The sequence below is a fragment of the Caloenas nicobarica genome, chromosome 1 (genome assembly GCF_036013445.1).
Source record: "Caloenas nicobarica isolate bCalNic1 chromosome 1, bCalNic1.hap1, whole genome shotgun sequence".
Classification (NCBI taxonomy): Eukaryota; Metazoa; Chordata; class Aves; order Columbiformes; family Columbidae; genus Caloenas; species Caloenas nicobarica.
Window position 1 is genome coordinate 170744161 of NC_088245.1, and position 18341 is coordinate 170762501.

Here is an 18341-nt window from a genome sequence, read left to right on the forward strand (position 1 = left end):
GGACTCCTCTGCACCTCTACTCTGCTACGTAGCCTGAGATGCAAACTGAACTGTGCACTGGGGTGGGAGAAGGCCATGTCTTTTTCTATGGGAAAAGAGAATAGCTGGGCCTTTTGACTGTGTAAGGTAAGGCTAAGGGTTCCCCCAGGTGTCCTCCTCAACCCTGAGGGCCAAGATGAGGGCTGTGCTCAGGACAAGGATGCAGATGAAGTTCATCACAAGTTTTCAGCTGAGAGAGACTCTCTGGGATGTGCTGCAGCATAGGGATAAGTGAATTGATGAGTCAACTGGATGCAGTCTGTGAAATACAAAGAGCCATCCAAGGCAAATTTAAGCTAATCTGAAAATCTGTTGTTAGGCAACTAAGGGCCTTCAGAGCACGATTTCCAGTAGAGAAAACATCTTTCTTAAATCCTGAGCAGTAAGAACAGCGTTGGGGTCCAGGGCAGAAATGTAATTCAACAAGTTGAAGCCTGAAGGACACAGGATGTCAAGGCCCAGGGCGTGCTCTCCCCTTCACATTGTGTAGCTGGTTGCTCAAGGTCTGATAAGAACTGTGAAGAAAGTCAGAAACTGCTCCTGCCTGGGCTCTCCCAAACAGCTCTGCTGAGACAGCTTAGCAGGGGCTCCCCACTGCTTTCCTGGGGATGCTGCCACATAGCAGAGCAGCGAATCCTCTTTCCCACTTCAAATACATGTTTATCTGAAGTCAGATAACAACTTTTGTCATTTATGCTTAGCTCTAGGGGTGTCAGGGAACAGCAGGAGTAGGGCTGCTTTGCATGGAGGACAAGCCAGAAGCAGAGGCGACCATGGTGCAGGCAAGGGCAGTGACCTCAATGACCACAATGTAGTCCTGAAGTTTCTGAGTGGGAATAGGTATGTAGGCTGGGTCCACCAGCAGCCCCAGACACAGCAAGGTAGAGTCAAGCCCAGGGTCCAGCCAAGAGACAGGACTACCTATGCATCCAACGTCCATCCAGGAGGCAGGACTGAAGATGAAGCTTCCTGTGGCAGAGGCTCACAGTCTGTGCAGGAAGACCAGCCTGTATGTCTGGACAACAAGAGACAGGACTGGACACATACACCAACAGCACAGCTCAGGCCATGTCTGGATGTCCAGGCCTAAGTTTACATGGAGCCCATGGGTGAGTGGCCAGAGGGAGTGTGGGTGGAGGCCCCAGCTGAGGCTGGCCAAGGTAATTAAGGGCTATTAATGCACTCAGGGCCCTGGCAGTAGTTTCTTCTCCCATCAAGGTGAGTCCTCACACCTTACAACGATCTGTCTGCAGAACTGTACTGCTTGTGAAATGCTTTTGTTGTTATTTGTTGCTGTGGCCTCAGGCCAGAGAGTAGTCATCACGTGCTGTTGCATGGTGATGCAGAGCCAGGGCAGGGACATGCCATGAGCTGGGATGAAAACATGGATCTAAGACAGACACAGAGGACCATCACAGGGTCGGAGAGCTGGGAAAGGGACATGGCATGAGCAAGTTAGAGCTAGACCATGGCACAGAGCCAGGGCAGTTATGGAGCTGGAACAGGGGTGTGACAAGCGGGACCTGAGTAGAATGGGAACATCATATCACAATCGAGTCCAAGATCCATCCATGAAAAAAGGCTACCTCTAATGTGAGGCACTCAAGAGGCAGGGCCAGAAACAATACTGGAGATGAGGCTACCAACAATTCAGGTCCAGGGTCCATCCAGGAAGGCGTCAGTAAGTCAGGACAGAAAGGAGCAGAGAATTCCAGCTCTGAAGGCACTCAGTTCCCCAGCTATAATGTTAACCCTGGCCCTAACACACAGGAGAGTTTGGGAACCCATTCGTATCTCCAAACATGCATTGAACTTAAACTCCATCCACACAGCAGCCCCTTCCTACCTCTCAGGTGTGGGGAGGATTGCAGCTCTGGAGACTCTCGTCTCCCCTATCCCCAAACCTAATCAAACTTTCTGTTTTCCTGCAGCTGAGCCCAGGGAGTCCCGTGCCAGAAAGCACGTTGAACTGCCACTCCGCTCCCACCAAACATATTTCATATTTCTCTGGGTTGAGATGGCTCCACTGGAATTTCTCTGGGGTCCTGCTTAGCCTGGAGAATAAGGTGTTTGGTGCTGTACAGAGCTCTAATTCCACCAGTGTTTTGAGTTGAGAAGGATCTTCTTCCATATGGTTGTGGATTAGGTGGTCAGGCAATCAAGGACTTTCTGAGTTGAAGCTGCACTGCAGTCCTGCTCGATGTTGGGAGGTGGAGTATGGGCTGTGGTGGAATTATTGCTGTAGCCCTGCATTTATTTGGAGCAAAGCATTGCCCAGCAGGCAGCAGTCTGCTCTTATGTAGGGAGTTTCCCTATCCTGGCCCTTTTCTGTTGAAGAATCTCCCTATACATCATCCCACACAGACTCCTCACCTTGCAGTATACAGCTGAATGCATTCTGCTGCAGCAAGAGACTTTGCTTTCATATGCCATTTTTGCTCTTCCCAGCCTGTGCACTGTTGTGTCCCCTGCAGAATTCCTATACTCCAAATTTTTGGAAGACACTCTCATTTTTCTGGAAGATCTACCCTTTCATCCTTCTGTTCCACTAAAAGTGTAGATTTTCATTAGTAAGGCCAAGGTTCTTACTTTATAAAAGAAGCAGTTGATGAAAAATGAAGGACTAAAGAGCTAAGGGACCTTGCTAAAATTAAGTACATCTGGTCTTCTGTGTGGCATTCGTGTGCTCTGTCCTAAAGAAAAGACTAGGCATGAACTTCTGCCTTGCCTCAAGGAAGACCTTTGGTTCTTGAGGGTGATGCCTTAACAAATAAGCTGGGAGTAGGTGCTAGAAGGTAGTTTTGGTTTTCCAAATAACGTCTTTGGTTTTCCTGGTGAAATGTGGTCACTCCCGAGAGGCCAATACAAGGTTATGGGAGCCAAAAGGGGTATGTGTGTCTGACGAGTTGAAACAAACAGCACGGGGACCCAGCAGTACTGCTGGCCTCTACTCAAATGCCACTCTTTTTTTGTCTTTCAAAGCACTATATTCATTACACCATTATAGTCACAGAATCACAGAATGTCAGGGATTGGAAGGGACCTCAAAAGGTCATCTAGTCCAATCCCCCTGCCGGAGCAGGAACACCCAGATGAGGTTACACAGGAAGGCGTCCAGGCGGGTTTTGAATGTCTCCAGAGAAGGAGACTCCACAACCTCCCTGGGCAGCCTGTTCCAGTGCTCTGGCACCCTCACTGAGAAGAAGTTTCTTCTCACGTACCCTGCCGAGCCTTCGCAAGGTCCTACTGGCAGCAGAGCAACTTTAAGGCGAGTTGCAGAAATACAGATGTGTGACAACATCGCAGGGGCCACCGAGCAGCACCTTCTCTGCATCACTGCTCTGCCGCAGTAAGCACGCCAGAAAACAAATCAGGCCTAAAATACGGCCCGTCCCACTTCGAAAGGAAATTAGGAGCTTTTTTTTTTTTTTGCCGTGTTTTTCGTCCCCACCTACATTTTGTAGGCAGGAGGGGAGAGCACACAGAATCACAGAATGTTAAGGACTGGAAGGGACCTCAAAAGATCACCTAGTCCAACCCCTCACTTGGTGAAAAACCGCCCGTGAGGAACAGCTTCCCCGCGGAAACCTCCAAGATGGAGGCCGAGCCGCAGCCCCTCGGCGCAGGCGCAGCGGGAGGAGGCGGGGCGCGGGCTCGGCGGCTTGAGCAGCCTGTGTTCGGGCCTGAGGGGCGGCCGCCATGGGCAAGCGGGTAGCCGTGGTGCTCGCCGGCTGCGGCGTCTTCGACGGCAGCGAGATTCACGAGGCCTCGGCGGCGCTGGTGCACCTGAGCCGCGGCGGCGCGGAGGTAGCGGGGGGCGGCGGGGAGAGGCGGGGCCCCGCTGCCCGGCACCCGCGCCGGGGGTGTGTGGAGCTGCCCGTGAGGGGCTCCGCGGGGCCGGGGGGGGAGACAGGGTTTCCCCGTCTCTTCGAGCCCCGCAGCGGCTCCTGCTGTTTGTGGGATAGGAGCTTCTCCTGCGTCACGGTGGGCTTTCACAGAATGTCAGGGATTGGAAGGGACCTCAAAAGATCATCTAGTCCAATCCCCCCGCCGGAGCAGGAACACCCAGATGAGGTTACACAGGAAGGCGTCCAGGCGGGTTTTGAATGTCTCCAGAGAAGGAGACTCCACAACCTCCCTGGGCAGCCTGTTCCAGTGCTCTGGCACCCTCACTGAGAAGAAGTTTCTTCTCAAATTTAAGTGGAACCTCCTGTGTTCCAGTTTGAACCCATTACCCCTTGTCCTGTCATTGGTTGTCACCGAGAAGAGCCTGGCTCCGTCCTGGTGACACTCACCTTTTACATATTTATAAGCGTTAGCGAGGTCACCCCTCAGTCTCCTCTTCTCCAAGCTAAAGAGCCCCAGCTCCCTCAGCCTTTCCTCATAAGGGAGATGCTCCACTCCCTTCATCATCTTTGTGGCCCTGCGCTGGACTCTCTCCAGCAGTTCCCTGTCCTTCTTGAACTGAGGGGCCCAGAACTGGACACAATACTCCAGATGCGCTCTCCTCCAAAACTACACACTACAAAGCCTATTCAGCCATAACCCTCCTCCGTATCTTAGCCCTCCCTCCTTGTTTTCACCCCTCTCCTCGAAGACATGTGTGCCCCCCTGACAGGAGCAGCGGTCACACACTGAACCGGGGAGAGGCAGGAGGCCCTGCCCTGCTCCCCATTCCCCACAGCCCTCACTCGGGTTCGCCTCCTTGTTTACTGCTGGCTGTCGCTGGGCTTTTTGGGGTAACTGGGGGTTCCTCGGAGAAGCCCGGAGCGGGATGTGGTGGCTGCAGGTGGCCGGAGGTGGTCACCTTCTGTCTGTGGGTAGCCACGCTCAGCTGTCTGGTGGTAACAACAGCACCACATGAACAAAAAAAACCACACTGCGTGTTTACCGCAAAATTGTCCTCTCTAAAGTTAACCAAAGCGGCAAGGTCTGAGAAGTCTGCAAGGCAAGCGTCAGAACAAAGAAGCGAAATCAGCCTCTGCGGTAACACCTTTCACAGAGCTATGTGTTTTTCACGCAGCTTTCCCCATTTGTGCTTAACCAAAATATGTTCTCCTATGTTTTGTTTTTCCTTCCTGCTACTGTAGTAACATAATGCTACAAGTAACTTGTGTGCACTAGAAATGCTTATAAAGTTTACATCTTTATCTTTTAAACTTTTTTTTTTAAACATGTTTTAACACCCTGATCCTGTCACAGTTAAGAGCAGCCTTTCTGCAGGCTCAGCTGTGTGTCCAGCCAGGCTGCTGGTATAAATTGTGGTGCTCTGTTTGTCCTTGAGGTTGTCTGTGGAGGAGATATCTGCAGGCCCTGGCAAAATCAGCAAGCTTAACGTTGCTGTAAGAATGTGCTCCTGTCAAAAAGCTGCAGGAACAGGATGTGGAGAGTGGCTGAGTGTACCCATCCTAATATGTCATCTGTCACTTTAGATATTTAATGCGATAGATCCATCCTGTGGAGTCCACTTCCCTTGGATAAGAGACTTCAGGAACAAAGACTGTTTTCATTAAAAGATCTTTATTGTCACCAGTACCTGTAAGCTCTGTTTACGTTCAAAACAATGCTTCATCTCTGTGTTCTAGGTGAAGATATTTGCCCCAAATATTGAGCAAAGGGATGTAGTTGATCACCTAAAAGGAAGTCCAGCGCAAGAGAAGAGAAATGTTTTAGTTGAAAGTGCCAGATTGGCAAGAGGAAACATTCAGGATTTGGCTGAACTGAAAGCTAATGAGTTCGATGCGGTCATTTTCCCTGGTAGGTGTTTTTTAAAAGAAAATCATTCGTGGTTGCAAATAATTGCTTTGCCTTCATTACTTTTTGTTTTTAAATCCATTTAGAGAATAAATTACACTCTTGAATTTGAGAGGTATGTATTTTTTTCTCTTTACTTATTTTCTTTTGAGGATGAGAAGATGTTTTAGCAAGCTCTCATGGGCTGCCAAGCCATCTCAGTTCATTTATTAATTTATAGTTCAGTAATTTAAAATGTCAGAGTGTTCTTTTGTTAAGTTATACATCGCACCGTTCCTTCCTTCTTTCTAAAGATTGTGAAAACTTTAGTACCTACTTGTGGACAAGAACACTGGCCGGAATAGAAAAGTTAAGGCTGGAACTTGACATTACAGGGCAATGCTTTAATTTTAGGGCCTCTAAAATTATTGGCAAGCAAGCAGGTTGATAAGTAGATTATATTCCCTGTCAGATATGAGTACATTTTGTTTTAATTGTGTATCTGGTCTGCTGCTGATAAAGTTATACTAAACATGCTTATGGATGGTTTTTTATTTATAGACCACAAAATTGCCTTTCAGACGGAGGTAATTGTAATCATCCTAGAAATGAAGAAACCAAGGCGTCACGAGGAAATTATGACTTGCTGACGATCACTTGCCAGAGTATTCGTAGTACTGTTAAATATTGCCTTCACGACTGTGCCTAACAGTTAATTTTGAAGTTGTTACGCTGTCTTCTGATGTAAGGCCAGCAGAGGGAGTGTGTGTATAACGCAGAGAAGCAGACTTCCAGCGCTAAAACGAGTGGCTGACTTCAGGACTTATCAGGGAGTAGAGGCTAGCAAATATTTTCCACGTTAATTTCATGCTATTATAACCCAGGCTCAGTGGGGCTGCTGTAATAACTGTTAGAGGGAAATAAACCCTATTAAGTTTGAAAATTAAAATCTTGCCTCAGAGATTCCAGATAACACTCGAAAGTGAGCAAAGGGTGAAGGGAAAATATTAAAAATGCAAAGCTACTTGATGTTGTCCATTTAAATACTCATGGAATTTTCTTTTTGTTTATTGTAGAAAAGTTAATGCTGTGCACATTCCATAAGGAATCAAATGTAATGGATGGTTACGCTTACTAGTAACCTTCTTTCTTTGATTATTCTGGTGGTTATCAAGCCAGCAAATGAAGGTGCCATGAAATATAATCTGCTCGTACAATTAAATGAAGATTAATTGCAAGTAAAGGATTGTTAAAACCTATTTCTAGAAAAAATAATTTCCTATTAAGAATAATGCTGAATTTTTCTATCATTCACAAGTGATACGTCTCAGAATATCATATGTTATCAATTCCTTTTTGTCTGATATCTGTTTTGTTTTTATTATGTTAGCCTTTATTTTTTTTAAGTCCAAAAAGAATTCTAGGTGGGAAAAAAGCTCCCCTATATTTGTTTAAGTATTGAACTAAAACATGAGAGTGAAGTTGCTGTAGAGTCAAACTGCTGTTTGTATTATTCTCGTGAACTGCACTTTCTACTTTTAACTATAATTGGTCTTTCTTCTGATCTCTATCTTGCTTATCAAGGGGTGTGTATCAGATGGTGCAGCTTTTCCAGTCACTAGCAAATGAATGTGAGGTTTTGTATTTATCCATTTGTTACTTATTGAAGCAAAATTAAGCTTTCTGGCCTGCATAACATACGTAGTATAAAAATGCTGCAGTTAAACTTTTAACATTTTAAACCCATCATGTTTCATGTGCTGAAAGCTTTCAGTATGATAACTTAACAGTGCTACACATGCCATGATTGTACTGTAAAAAAGGAGAACTTCTTTCTGGTATATTTAATGGCTTTTAGCAGTGCCTAACATTTGAGCTTTTTTTCTTTTTTCTTTAGGTGGTTTTGGTGTAGCAAAGAACCTGTGTTCCTGGGCTGTAGATGGCAAGGACTGTACTGTCAATGAGCACGTGAACTCCACACTCCAAGCTTTCCACAGTGCTAAAAAGCCCATTGGTTTGTGCTGTATATCGCCAGTCCTGGCAGCTAAAGTCTTCCCTGGTTGTGAGGTTACAGTTGGCCAAGATAAAAATGTAGATGGAAGGTAAGAAGGAAGTGGATGGAGATATTTTACGTGGGAATTAGGATTAAGAAATAGGCAGTCTTCTGTGCAAAAGTCTGAGATCTCTGGTGCCAGTAACCGTTGTGTAATTTAATTTCAAATTTTCACTTGCATAGTAACAGTAGGCACAGAACACACAGACTGAATCTGTGAGGTCAGGTGACTTGTGCACTGCAATGTTGGAAAAATTTATCCCTAAATTCAGAAATACGTTGGTCTGTGATCCACGATATCAACATGCACAGACACATTACAATTAATAGTATGAAAACTCTAGGAGGCCTTATCTCTTGCCTAAGCCATCAGTCTGTGAGCCACCGAAGGTATCAGAGGCTCCTGCACTGGCTTCGCTGTGCAGTGTGGGTGCTAATGAATCACTGGATGGCGCATCTGTCAATCTTAAAAGTGACAAAACAAAGTGACTTTTATAGAAGCGTAGCTGCGCAAAACCGCAGGTGACTAAGGGTGTCAAGTTATTTTTTCGCGTTACATTCATGGTAATAGTGATAGATTTTAGCTCATATTGAGATACAGAATTTGCTTAACCAGTGACTTTGAACACCATGATTCGTATTGCAAATGTGCAAATAAAGATTGGGCATCTGGCCAGCTGGCATTAAAAAATTTGGTACCCTGTGGTAATTCGAGTGGCCATTTTAATAAAGTTTTTCTGGTGATAGTGGTTTGGTGCCAGTTTAGGGGAGGCGGATGAGAGCCGGGCCTGGTAGAAGTCGGTGCTGCTTTGAGAACTGTCAACTTCTGATAAAACTTCTGAATGGAATTTCATATCAGTAGCAGTAGTGGGGGATTGCCACTGTCCCTCCCTTATCCTCAGGAAAAACCAACAAACACACACGCAAAAAAACACCCTAAACAAGCAAAAAACCCCTGCAGAATCCCTGTGGAGTGACCTTACATGAAGGTCTTAACATGACTGCAAGTTCAGCTGGCATCTCTCATTCTTTTGAGAATCAGTTATGGCTGCATTTGGTATCATCCTGTAAACTTATTGAAATATTGTAAAAAACAGAATTGTGCCTTCTGACATACTGTGGCTCTGCATTTCAGATGTTGTTTTCAAAAAATCAGATCACTTGTGTCCGTAAGGGTGGGGAGAAGCTGGCACTGGCAGTCTGACTCCCTTATCATCAACTAGAGACTCACTTAAATATTATTAAATATCTCGTTCAAGTTTTGTAGGCAGAACTTCATAGTTTTTTCATCTCTTTATGTTAATTACAATATTTTTATTTACAGGTTTCCTGATGCTGAAACAGCATCTGCTATAGCAGAGCTTGGATGTAAGCACGTTTGCAAAAACGTAAATGAATCCCACGTGGATAAAGCCAATAAAATTGTTACTACCTGTGCTTTCATGTGCAAGGCGCCTCTGCATGAAATCTTTGATGGAATTGGAACAATGGTACAAGAAGTCCTGAAACTTGCCTGACTGGAAGTGCAGACTTCTGCAGGGAAATAATTCAGCTAAGCATAAGCAATTAGCTTCTTTTGGTTGTATTAATAAAATACTGCAACTATTAATCTTTACAGTTCTTGGTGAGTTTTTTTGTTTGTTTTAATCTGCGATACATCAAATGGTTATTGCAAAGTGTATCCTATTTATTTCTCTTTTAATGTAGAAAGTACACGTTGACAGTTGTTGCTTGTAGCGGTGGGTTTTTTTACCCCTTTTTTCTCATGAATCTGAATGTATTCAGTCTTGATAAGATAAGATAGTGTTGTCCCTAAAATATGGTTCTTTACCCAGTGTGCGTGCAAAGGAGCCAAATTCTTCACACAGAGATGAGATACTGGTTTTATTACAGAGTTGTACAAGCCTGGATGCTGGACAAAACTAGGATACCAGCAATACAAAAGTCTCAATCACTTAAAATCTTATTCCTATACACACGCCCTCAGGGCATTCCTGTAGGGCTAATTGGTTACAATATTTACATACAAGTTATATAACATTATTCTTAGTATGCATGCTCAGTGAGTAGGGGTATTCTCCTGCAGGCGAGTAGCCTTTGACAAGGAGGTGTGGTTTTGGATTAAAATGATATTATAATGAGCAAAGTTTGCTTTAGGTTAAGCACATCCACAAAATTTGGCAATAGTCACTAGATAATCAACTGTCCATGGTTGATTTCTCAATTCCAGGATAGGTTTTTTTCTACAATTGAAAGTTAATTACTGCTAGATATCTATTATTGGTCTAATATTAACTTTCTAGTAGGCCTCATGGTCAGGTCTTTTGGTCTGTCTGGCAATAGCAGGAGCCCTCCTCGTCCAATGAGATTTTATCACATCACTAATGATTATCAGTAATTCACATTTGTTATTAATATTACCTAGCTGCAGGTGAAATAGCTGTAAATGAGTCTGTATACCTTCAGTATAGGTGAGTAATTAAATTCTGCTTTCTAATCAGAAGGGAAAAATAAAATAATGTCTTTTTTTTTTTTCTTCCTTTGTAAGTCTCTAAGCAAGTATAACTAATGGCCTTCTGAAATTACTGCAGAGCCCCCTAGATAAACTGACTTCATAAACCAAGAGTCAAGAGGCTTAAGTGCAAATGAACACATTGTGGGAAAGACACAACTTTTTCTCTAATAAATAATTTGAGGTTTAGTAAAATGAATTAACTTTGTGATTTTTTTTTTTTTTTTTTTGCGTACGTATGTTAATGCCCTAAGGAAGGTACATTTTATATATGTTAGAACATGTGCTTGGATCTTTCAAGTGTGAGCAAAGGTCGTCAGCCTCTCATAGAAGCACAATCTGGTCAGGTTTTGTTCTGCTAAAGGAACTAAAAATTCCCAGAATTCGTTACCAAGGTAAGTTGATAGTATGGACTTAATTGTCTCAGCATAAGAAGCGTTCTGGAGCTCACAGGTCTCTGTCAGTCGTAACACTGTAGCCCATGCTTTGCAGTGCTTGAAGTAATCTGAACCTGTCATCGTTAATTAGCTCTAATCATGTCTTGTTGAGTGAGCACCTTGTAACTGGAGCAGGAATACGGCAGGAATAAACCTATACCACAGAGCAGCCAGAAGATGGAACTGAGAAATATTGCGCTTTTATGATGAGGAGTGGTGAGTTGTCCCTCTTGCTCTGCAGCTGGAGTGACCAGGACGGGCACTAAGGTTTATTTTACCTTGTCAATGCAAGACCAGTCCTTGCAGCAAAGCCTCACATCTCACAGAGTATCAAGTGCTACTGCTCTGTATGTATGCCGTGTTTATTTTAGCACAAACGTCAAAGCTCTGACGTAGCAAGTGGCCTCTTCAAGGAGGCTTTAGAACTAAATCTACAGAAACGCATATTTAAAAGCTTTTGTTCTCTGTCCTTCTCACAGCAATGTTTCTCACAGAGACAGCATTTCCATACTCCTCCAGAATCTGGATTTCCTTTATGGAGTTATTTAGCAGAAGCAGAACATACAGACTTCTTTTGGCAGAAGAGCAGGGTAATTTTTGTGTCACACGCAAGCAGTGCTCTGCCTCTAGAGGTACAAAGATAATTGAAGTCAACTGTTCCAGCAGAGGATCTTCTGTTGAGCCTGACTGAGCCATGCACGTAATCGCTAAATTATTTACTTAGCCAAAAAACACAATATTGGACTGAGCATGGCTCTTCTGTTACAGGAGTCCAATTTAAAAGTGCTTGAGTCACTAAATAGGAGTTTGTCCTGAATTTTGTGTTTGCTTTGTGAGCAGCTGTCAGTTGGAACATTCAAAGGAAGCGCAGCTTTTCTGAAAGCACTCTAGCTGATTGTCCTGATAAAAACATGCTTAATACTGAACAGTCCTCTACTTTTTCCAGATTGTACACGGTCTCTATGATGGCTTCTGTGGCTTCTGCAGGCAGGACGCTGGAGGCATTGGACTGGAACTTTTCCTCCAAGTCCTCCTTTTTCAGAGGTTTCCTCCAGTGTCCATAGAATGTGTCGCAGCGGTCGCTGATGGTGTTGCCATCCTGAAGCGTGACACTCACTTCGCAGTAAAGGCTCTCAAAGCTGGGTGCGTTATCAATGGGGTGCTCCAGCTGAGTTTTGCAAAGGAGCTCCCGTAAAGCTGGACGGTGAATGTTCTTACTGGTGAAAGACTGGACTGACATGCTGCCATCCAGCAAAGCAGAGCATGCAACAAACTGGAAGGAGTGTCGAGCCTCATGCTCTGAGGTAGGGCTGGGTCTGTTCACATATTTGACCTCTGGGACTTTGAGAATGACTTTCTCAATTTTATCAAGGGGGAGCAAGTTGCCACTGCTCTCCACAAGCTTCCTCCTAACAGAAGATGCAGCATCAGCCACCCAGTGCGTTCCAAGATGAGCAGGAAAGCGTTTGATGGCCACGTCTTGTTGGTCCAACAGCCAGGGATAGGACTGCAAGGTTGGTAGAGTCTGTGGGTTGTAATCTGTATAAAAGGCACCTATCCCCGACTCCATGTCCAAGATCTGTTTGTTTCCTTGAAGGCCCTGGGATGCTAAGCAGGCTGCTTCCAGGCCATGCTTGGCAGCATTGCCAACGTGGAGGGGCTTCGTTTGGGTTGCTGCGTTAGCCAGTGGGGCACCTGCATAGGAGGCAGCAATAGCCAAGGCGTTCTTACATTTCAGCCGGTCAAGAGCGAGCAGTTTAGCACAAGCTGCTGCACTCCCCATCGTACCAACCACAGTCGGTGGGTGAAACCTGAGAAAACAAGATCTCTTGATTATTATATTTCAAAAAGTCACATGAATTCCCTACATACACTATTAGCTAAGCCGTAAGGAGTCATGTAAGTGTTTTCATGTTTAAGATGAACCTTTCCTAAATTTCCAGATGTACAACAGCAAATATGATTGATTGTGGCCAGCTGTATTTTACCTTGCATTTAATTAAGTGTATTAACACTGAGAAATAAAACCTTCCACACAACTTTCTACTTGAAGCATTTCTGTATACCTTTTTGGAATATTCCTGGCTTCACCCGAGAAGCGCAGCAGCCTGCCTTGCACTTCAATTCCCACGTTGAAAGCTAAGAGCAGATCGAGACCTGAGATTTTTTTCTTCTGGGGAAAGGCCTCCGAGAGTGCAATCACGGCAGGGAGCACAGCCCCGGATGGGTGTGTGGCTGGGTGCCACGTGTCGTCAAAATCCATGGAGTGTACCTAATGGAAAGAGAAAACCAGACTTGTCATCAGAAATAAACTCTGACTTGGCAAGATTGGCTCAGTCAAATGAAACTACTATAACTCGTATAAAAAAGGACTGAAGAACTGGATTTTCCTTAGAAAGCAAAACTTTAGGCGTTTCTTTTAAAGACCTTTACTACCAATAAGGATCCGTGAGAAGTGGCTATGCAATACAAATCTTGCTTCAAAGGAATACAACTCTAGTTCAAGTTGCACCAGTCTAAAACCAGTATGACAGTGATTCTTCTTTCCTACAGTAGGCTTTTGCTTATCTAAGTAGACTGGTATGATTAAAGCAGCAGTTCTAGGTCTACCATATGAACAGTGAGTTTTCACTTCGCCCAAACCGGTGTATAAACATAATGAAATTACTTCTCCAGTGCAGCACCTGATGCTGCTGTTAGGGCTCACACCCTTAAAGCTGTAGGATCCATACTGCTAACTGAAAGTTATATCATCAGAACAACTTCCCTAGTGCAACCATCCACAGACACAGGCCTGCAAATGTATACAAGTCTTTAGCCTGAATTTTCAGCACATTGGAACACATGAGGAACCAGACTCCCTGGGCTTGCTGGGAGTAGGGCAAAGCCAAACTCTTAAAATTGAGATGAGCTGCTTAGCCCTTGGGAGCATCGAGAGAGGTGCCTCCTCTTTCTCATGCCCAGAGCCCAGCTGCTTGGGAATATTTTGGGCTGTTCCAGCATGGCATACAGCTGATGTTCTAGAAGCAAACTGCTCCCAGCGATGCCGTCAGTTTTTGCAATGTATTGCTTGCTGGACCCCCCCCCAAAGTTTTGAGAACCCCAAAGGACTTGAGAGCACCACAAACAGCATTTTTAATAACATAATAATGCCTGAAAAGCTGAACTTTCACACCTGTTAACCTGTGTCTTACTTCAGAGCAAACTGAGAAGGTGGTCAGGCTCCCTAGCGCTCAGGTCTTGCCTCGTAATACTGGGAATATGCACTTCTGAGGGCTGCGCTTCTGAATAGAGAGAAGAAAACTCAGTCCCTGCCTTGAAAAACTTTGCTGCCAGCTGGGAAGATGCCCTGTAGTGCAGGATAAGGAAAATTGTTGCTGATACCCAGTAGGCTGCATTCCTGGCGTCTTCAATAAGCACTTAGAACTGACCTGTGACCAGGATGTAAACTGAAATGGTCATATACATGCTGACAGCCAGATTTGAATATCACATGGGGGGCTGCTAGGAGCTGAGAGGTACCAGATCTCATTTCCAAGGTAATTTTCTCTACGTTGGAAATGAGGTGTCAAATTGGACCTCTGATCTCATCACACTAATTTAGATAGGTTTAATATTACCATTCCCTTGGTTGGTCACCTTCCCTAGTTTAGCATAATTGCCAAATTTGTCTACCCCACCTCTTGTGCATCTTTCAATTTCAAATGGTTTCAGCCTCAATCTGAATTTAGACAAATGTCTGGGGAGTCAGTTATTGCTTTAACGAGAAAGTATGTGTCCAAAATATATAACTGGCTTTTGCAAACTGTGTAACTGAAGATTAAACTGCCTTGTGATATTATATGCGTATGTGTATGTGCATCTGTCTGTGTTTTTCTGTAGCTATCCTTTGCCAGTTGGCATGAAATTTGGATCCCAGTGAAATCAGTGAGAGCTAGAGTATCTCTTTGTAATGTGGCTGTAGAAAGGTTGTCACAAGTTGTAGAGTTCTGAACTTTGAAAACAGTCCCAAATCCCACATTAAAGATAAGGGGTGCTGTTGAGTTGGATCAGATATATATTACACCTTGAGCTCGGTCTCATTGGAAGAAAATTGAAGCACATTAGGAGAACAGTCTAGGAAAGTTTTATAGCAGGCTTCAGGCAGAAGAATAAAGTAAACTAAGATTTTAGGAGCATTCTGTTCTCTCTAGAGAAAGAATGGCATCAATTTGTGTGATTTAAGAGCAAATAAAAGAGCATCCCTTACAGCAACTCCATTCACAAAAGCTGCATACAGAGGAGGCAGTCGGAAATCCAAGTGGCCCCAGATGGTACTGGATATCTCTGAGCTGTAGATCTGAAACAAATTGACATCAATTAATTTGAAGTCTGAACCCAAGATAAATGTGCGCTGTATCTCTGATATAACCAAGCTCAGATCTTCTGCTCTCAGGACCCAACTGTTCCCTTTCACCAGAAAAATATCGTTCTTTCAGAAAGTATGACAAGAAACTCTGTTTCCTGTTGGTTTATGTCCCTTTCCACCCAAACAGACCTCAGGGAGTAGACCAACACCATCCACCTGGCCATTCAGTTCCTCCACACAACATCTGACTGTCGATGTCGCTTCTCACCACCCATCGGCAGTTCCCTCATGACCTCATCACCTTGTTGGGGAGGATCTCCCGTTAAAAGTTCTGATTTTCTACATTTTAGTAGGCCCTGGGTAAATGACACATGGCCTCCTGATGCTGGTATCCCCATGTTGTAACAGGCTCTGCTCTTTTCCTCTTGCTGTGCAGATCTTTTAGCCAATGAAGAGATCTTTACAGAATTAAATAAAAGGGCACAAACTACCACAGTTTGAGAAGGGAGGATCTCTGTGTGAAGAGACTTATTGGCACACAGAGCTCTCAAGCTTGAGTCAAACTAGGCAGGTCTGACTGATAAAACAGTGGGCTGAGCTCCTCCTCATTGATGAGCTCCTGTGTTGGGAAGGCTTCTCCTCAAGGCCAAATACTCCTCTAGTTTAAGGTGAACATGACTGGAGGAGAAACATGACCAACGTACCTCAGACAACCACTATGTTTTATGGATTGGAAATAACCCACTACGAACTCTCCATCCCTTTAACAGTTCCTTATTTTTGGAAGTCCAGTGATAAATGGCATTTGCATTGCTGATGTTTTTAATAAAATCTTGTAGGTGAAAGTAAGGAAGGAATTCTTAATTGTGTTTGCACTGGGGGATGTTAGCATACAGTGTGTTACACAGACTTTTGCCCATCCAGAGTTAAAAGTGACTCGAGCAATGAAGTTTCCCTGTCTGCAATGGGAAGAATGCTGCGTCTCTCTTCCCAGCCCCAAAAGAATTTTGCCATAACAAAATTTCCCCTTATACAGCAATTTTTCCCTTGCTTTTCTTAAAACTAAACCTTAGAGTATGCTATGAATGGTGGACTCCTTACCTTGCTGTACTGTGTCACTTTGTGGCAGACCTCAGTACTGGTACCCAGAAGCCCCACTCCAAGAGTATCCAGAATCATTCGCTTGCTTCTCTGAATGACTTGGTCTGTCAAGTGGTTTGCATTCAAACCATGAATCACATTGGCAAAATTTCCTGTAATTGTCTGGGAGGGGGAAAAAAAAGAAAAAAAAGAAGAAGTACATATTTCTCTTTATTTAAAGAAAAAAATTTTTTTTTTCCTTTTTAGTGTTTTTTTCTGTGTGGGTTTTTTTTGGTTGTTTTTTGGTTTTTGGTTTTTTTACTTTCAGTTTTGAGCTATTGCTTAGCATGCTGGCCATTTCTGCTGCCCTGCCCCTGCTTACACGAATTGCATCAGCAAAACTAAGGTTTGATTTCTTCCTTCTTTTATTCCCAGAAATGCCACAGTGTTATTTATAGTTTATTTATACTTTCATCAGTGTCCTTGTCTGTTCTGTATTTCTGCTGCTTCCTCCCTGACTTGCATCTTTGAGGGTAAGCACTGCAGGTGATGTGACTTTGCAAGATATCTGTCTGTCTGTCTATCTATCTATCCATCCATCCCTCTATCTCTCTATCATATCTGTCTCTATCTCTCTATCTGTCTCTATCTCTCTATCTATCTCTATCTCTATCTCTATCATATCTATATCTCTATACTTATATCTAGACACACACACATATAAAACAAATAGAACCAAAAAACATCTGGCTTTCTATAGCACCTTCTCATTGCTATTGAAATCGATGGGGAATTGGCATTTCAATTCAGTGCAGCCTCTACCACACAAAGGGGCAAGATTTGATCTCCCCGAATAGCAGAATTACCATCCCAAGCCTTGCTGAGCTTGGAGCACAGTGAGAGATGGGACTTGGCAGCCCTACCTTGCATTTGCTGCTCCTGGCTCCCAGCTCCCATTGAATTCATGACCAGCTGGACTCCCAGCTTTTCTCCAAGACAAGATCTCACCTCTTTGAAAAGCAGTGACTCCTCGTTCCTGGCTCCTGCTGATCTGGGAATTATATCTCTAATTTTCTTTTGCTTTCCCATTGCGCATTGACCCATTATGCAAACTCAGACTGCTGCTTCTTAGCTGGAGCTGTTAGCTGCTGTTAATATCTCTGTCAGAAACTAATCTAGAACTTCGTTTCTCCAACCACTAGAAACTTCTCCCTGTAGAGGCACATGTTATTTACAACCAGCCTATATACACACTTGCTTTTTTAATATTTGCATTACTGAATATAGCTCTTTTCTCTCTTTGGAAATTGTCTCATTCCATTTACCCTCATCCCTGCCCTTCCTCTGCTCCCCTGCGCATATCCACACAGAGTGATGGTATTTCCCCTTGGTCTCCGTTTTGCTAAGTTAACACGACAAACTGTGCTGCTCTCTCCTTTATAATTATGATACAGGCTCACTCCTACTATGCCAGTAGCTTTTCATTGCGTTGTTGCAATTTGATTTCTGTTTTCTGGCCATGGTGACGGGAACTTTACCTGTGATTTCAAGTAAGCTCTCACCCAGCTTTGTACTAAAGCAGTATTATCTTGAGGTATAGAAGTAATTTAAAGCAGGTGAACCACATATCCCATGGTGTGATACACGCCTACTGAAACATATGGAGTGAGGATACAAAAGCTTAAACAGAAAAGTTTATCTTACAGTGCAAAGAAACAAGACAGTACCTTTGCCCACATCTTGGAGTGTGGTCCCAGAGAGATGCAGCAAATGAGTAGCAGCCAACGAGCAGGGGAAATCACTCTCTTTCTGTTTATATACGTATGTCTGGGGTGGGGGAAGAAATATTAGGCCTTTTTTCTTGTTCATCTTGTCCAGCCCATTTCCTCCTCTGCCTGGAAATGTTCCTTTTTCTTCACTTTAAACTTTCCTTTGACTAACTGTACTACAAACTGCTGGTACACTTGTGATAGGACTTTTTCTGCCACATGCACGTCATGTGCAAAACTGATACATGTGATGTTTTATTACCAGATAGAAACTGATATATTGATTTGGGTGTCTTACATTTGGTAGCATGGAGAGAAGACATCACCGGGTGCATCAAACTGACCTTGGGGGACCACAGTAGGCCATGGA

At 44.0% G+C, this 18341-nt stretch overlaps 2 protein-coding genes across 2 annotated transcripts; one reads left to right on the forward strand and one right to left on the reverse strand.

The window, feature by feature from the left end:
- Positions 1–3685: 3685 nt before the first annotated feature.
- LOC135994286 (glutamine amidotransferase-like class 1 domain-containing protein 3, mitochondrial) lies at positions 3686–9440 on the forward strand. Its single transcript, XM_065644740.1, has 4 exons — positions 3686–3846; positions 5625–5796; positions 7670–7874; positions 9150–9440. Exons 1-4 carry the CDS (start codon positions 3739–3741, stop codon positions 9340–9342), a joined length of 678 nt encoding a protein of 225 aa, XP_065500812.1. The 5' UTR covers positions 3686–3738; the 3' UTR covers positions 9343–9440.
- Positions 9441–11630: 2190 nt separating this feature from the next.
- ACOD1 (aconitate decarboxylase 1) lies at positions 11631–18071 on the reverse strand. Its single transcript, XM_065658269.1, is given in 6 exon segments — positions 11631–12585; positions 12841–13046; positions 15024–15113; positions 16224–16385; positions 17930–17948; positions 17950–18071. Coding segments are annotated over 6 exon segments (1554 nt in total).
- Between the last annotated feature and the right edge of the window lie 270 nt (positions 18072–18341).

Coding starts and splice junctions, on each gene's coding strand:
- LOC135994286 (XM_065644740.1), top strand. CDS start 3,739: ATGGGCAAGCGGGTAGCCGTGGTGCTCGCCGGCTGCGGCGTCTTCGAC. Junction 5,797..7,669: donor CGATGCGGTCATTTTCCCTG/GTAGGTGTTTTT, acceptor TTTTTTCTTTAG/GTGGTTTTGGTGTAGCAAAG. Junction 7,875..9,149: donor GATAAAAATGTAGATGGAAG/GTAAGAAGGAAG, acceptor TTTTATTTACAG/GTTTCCTGATGCTGAAACAG.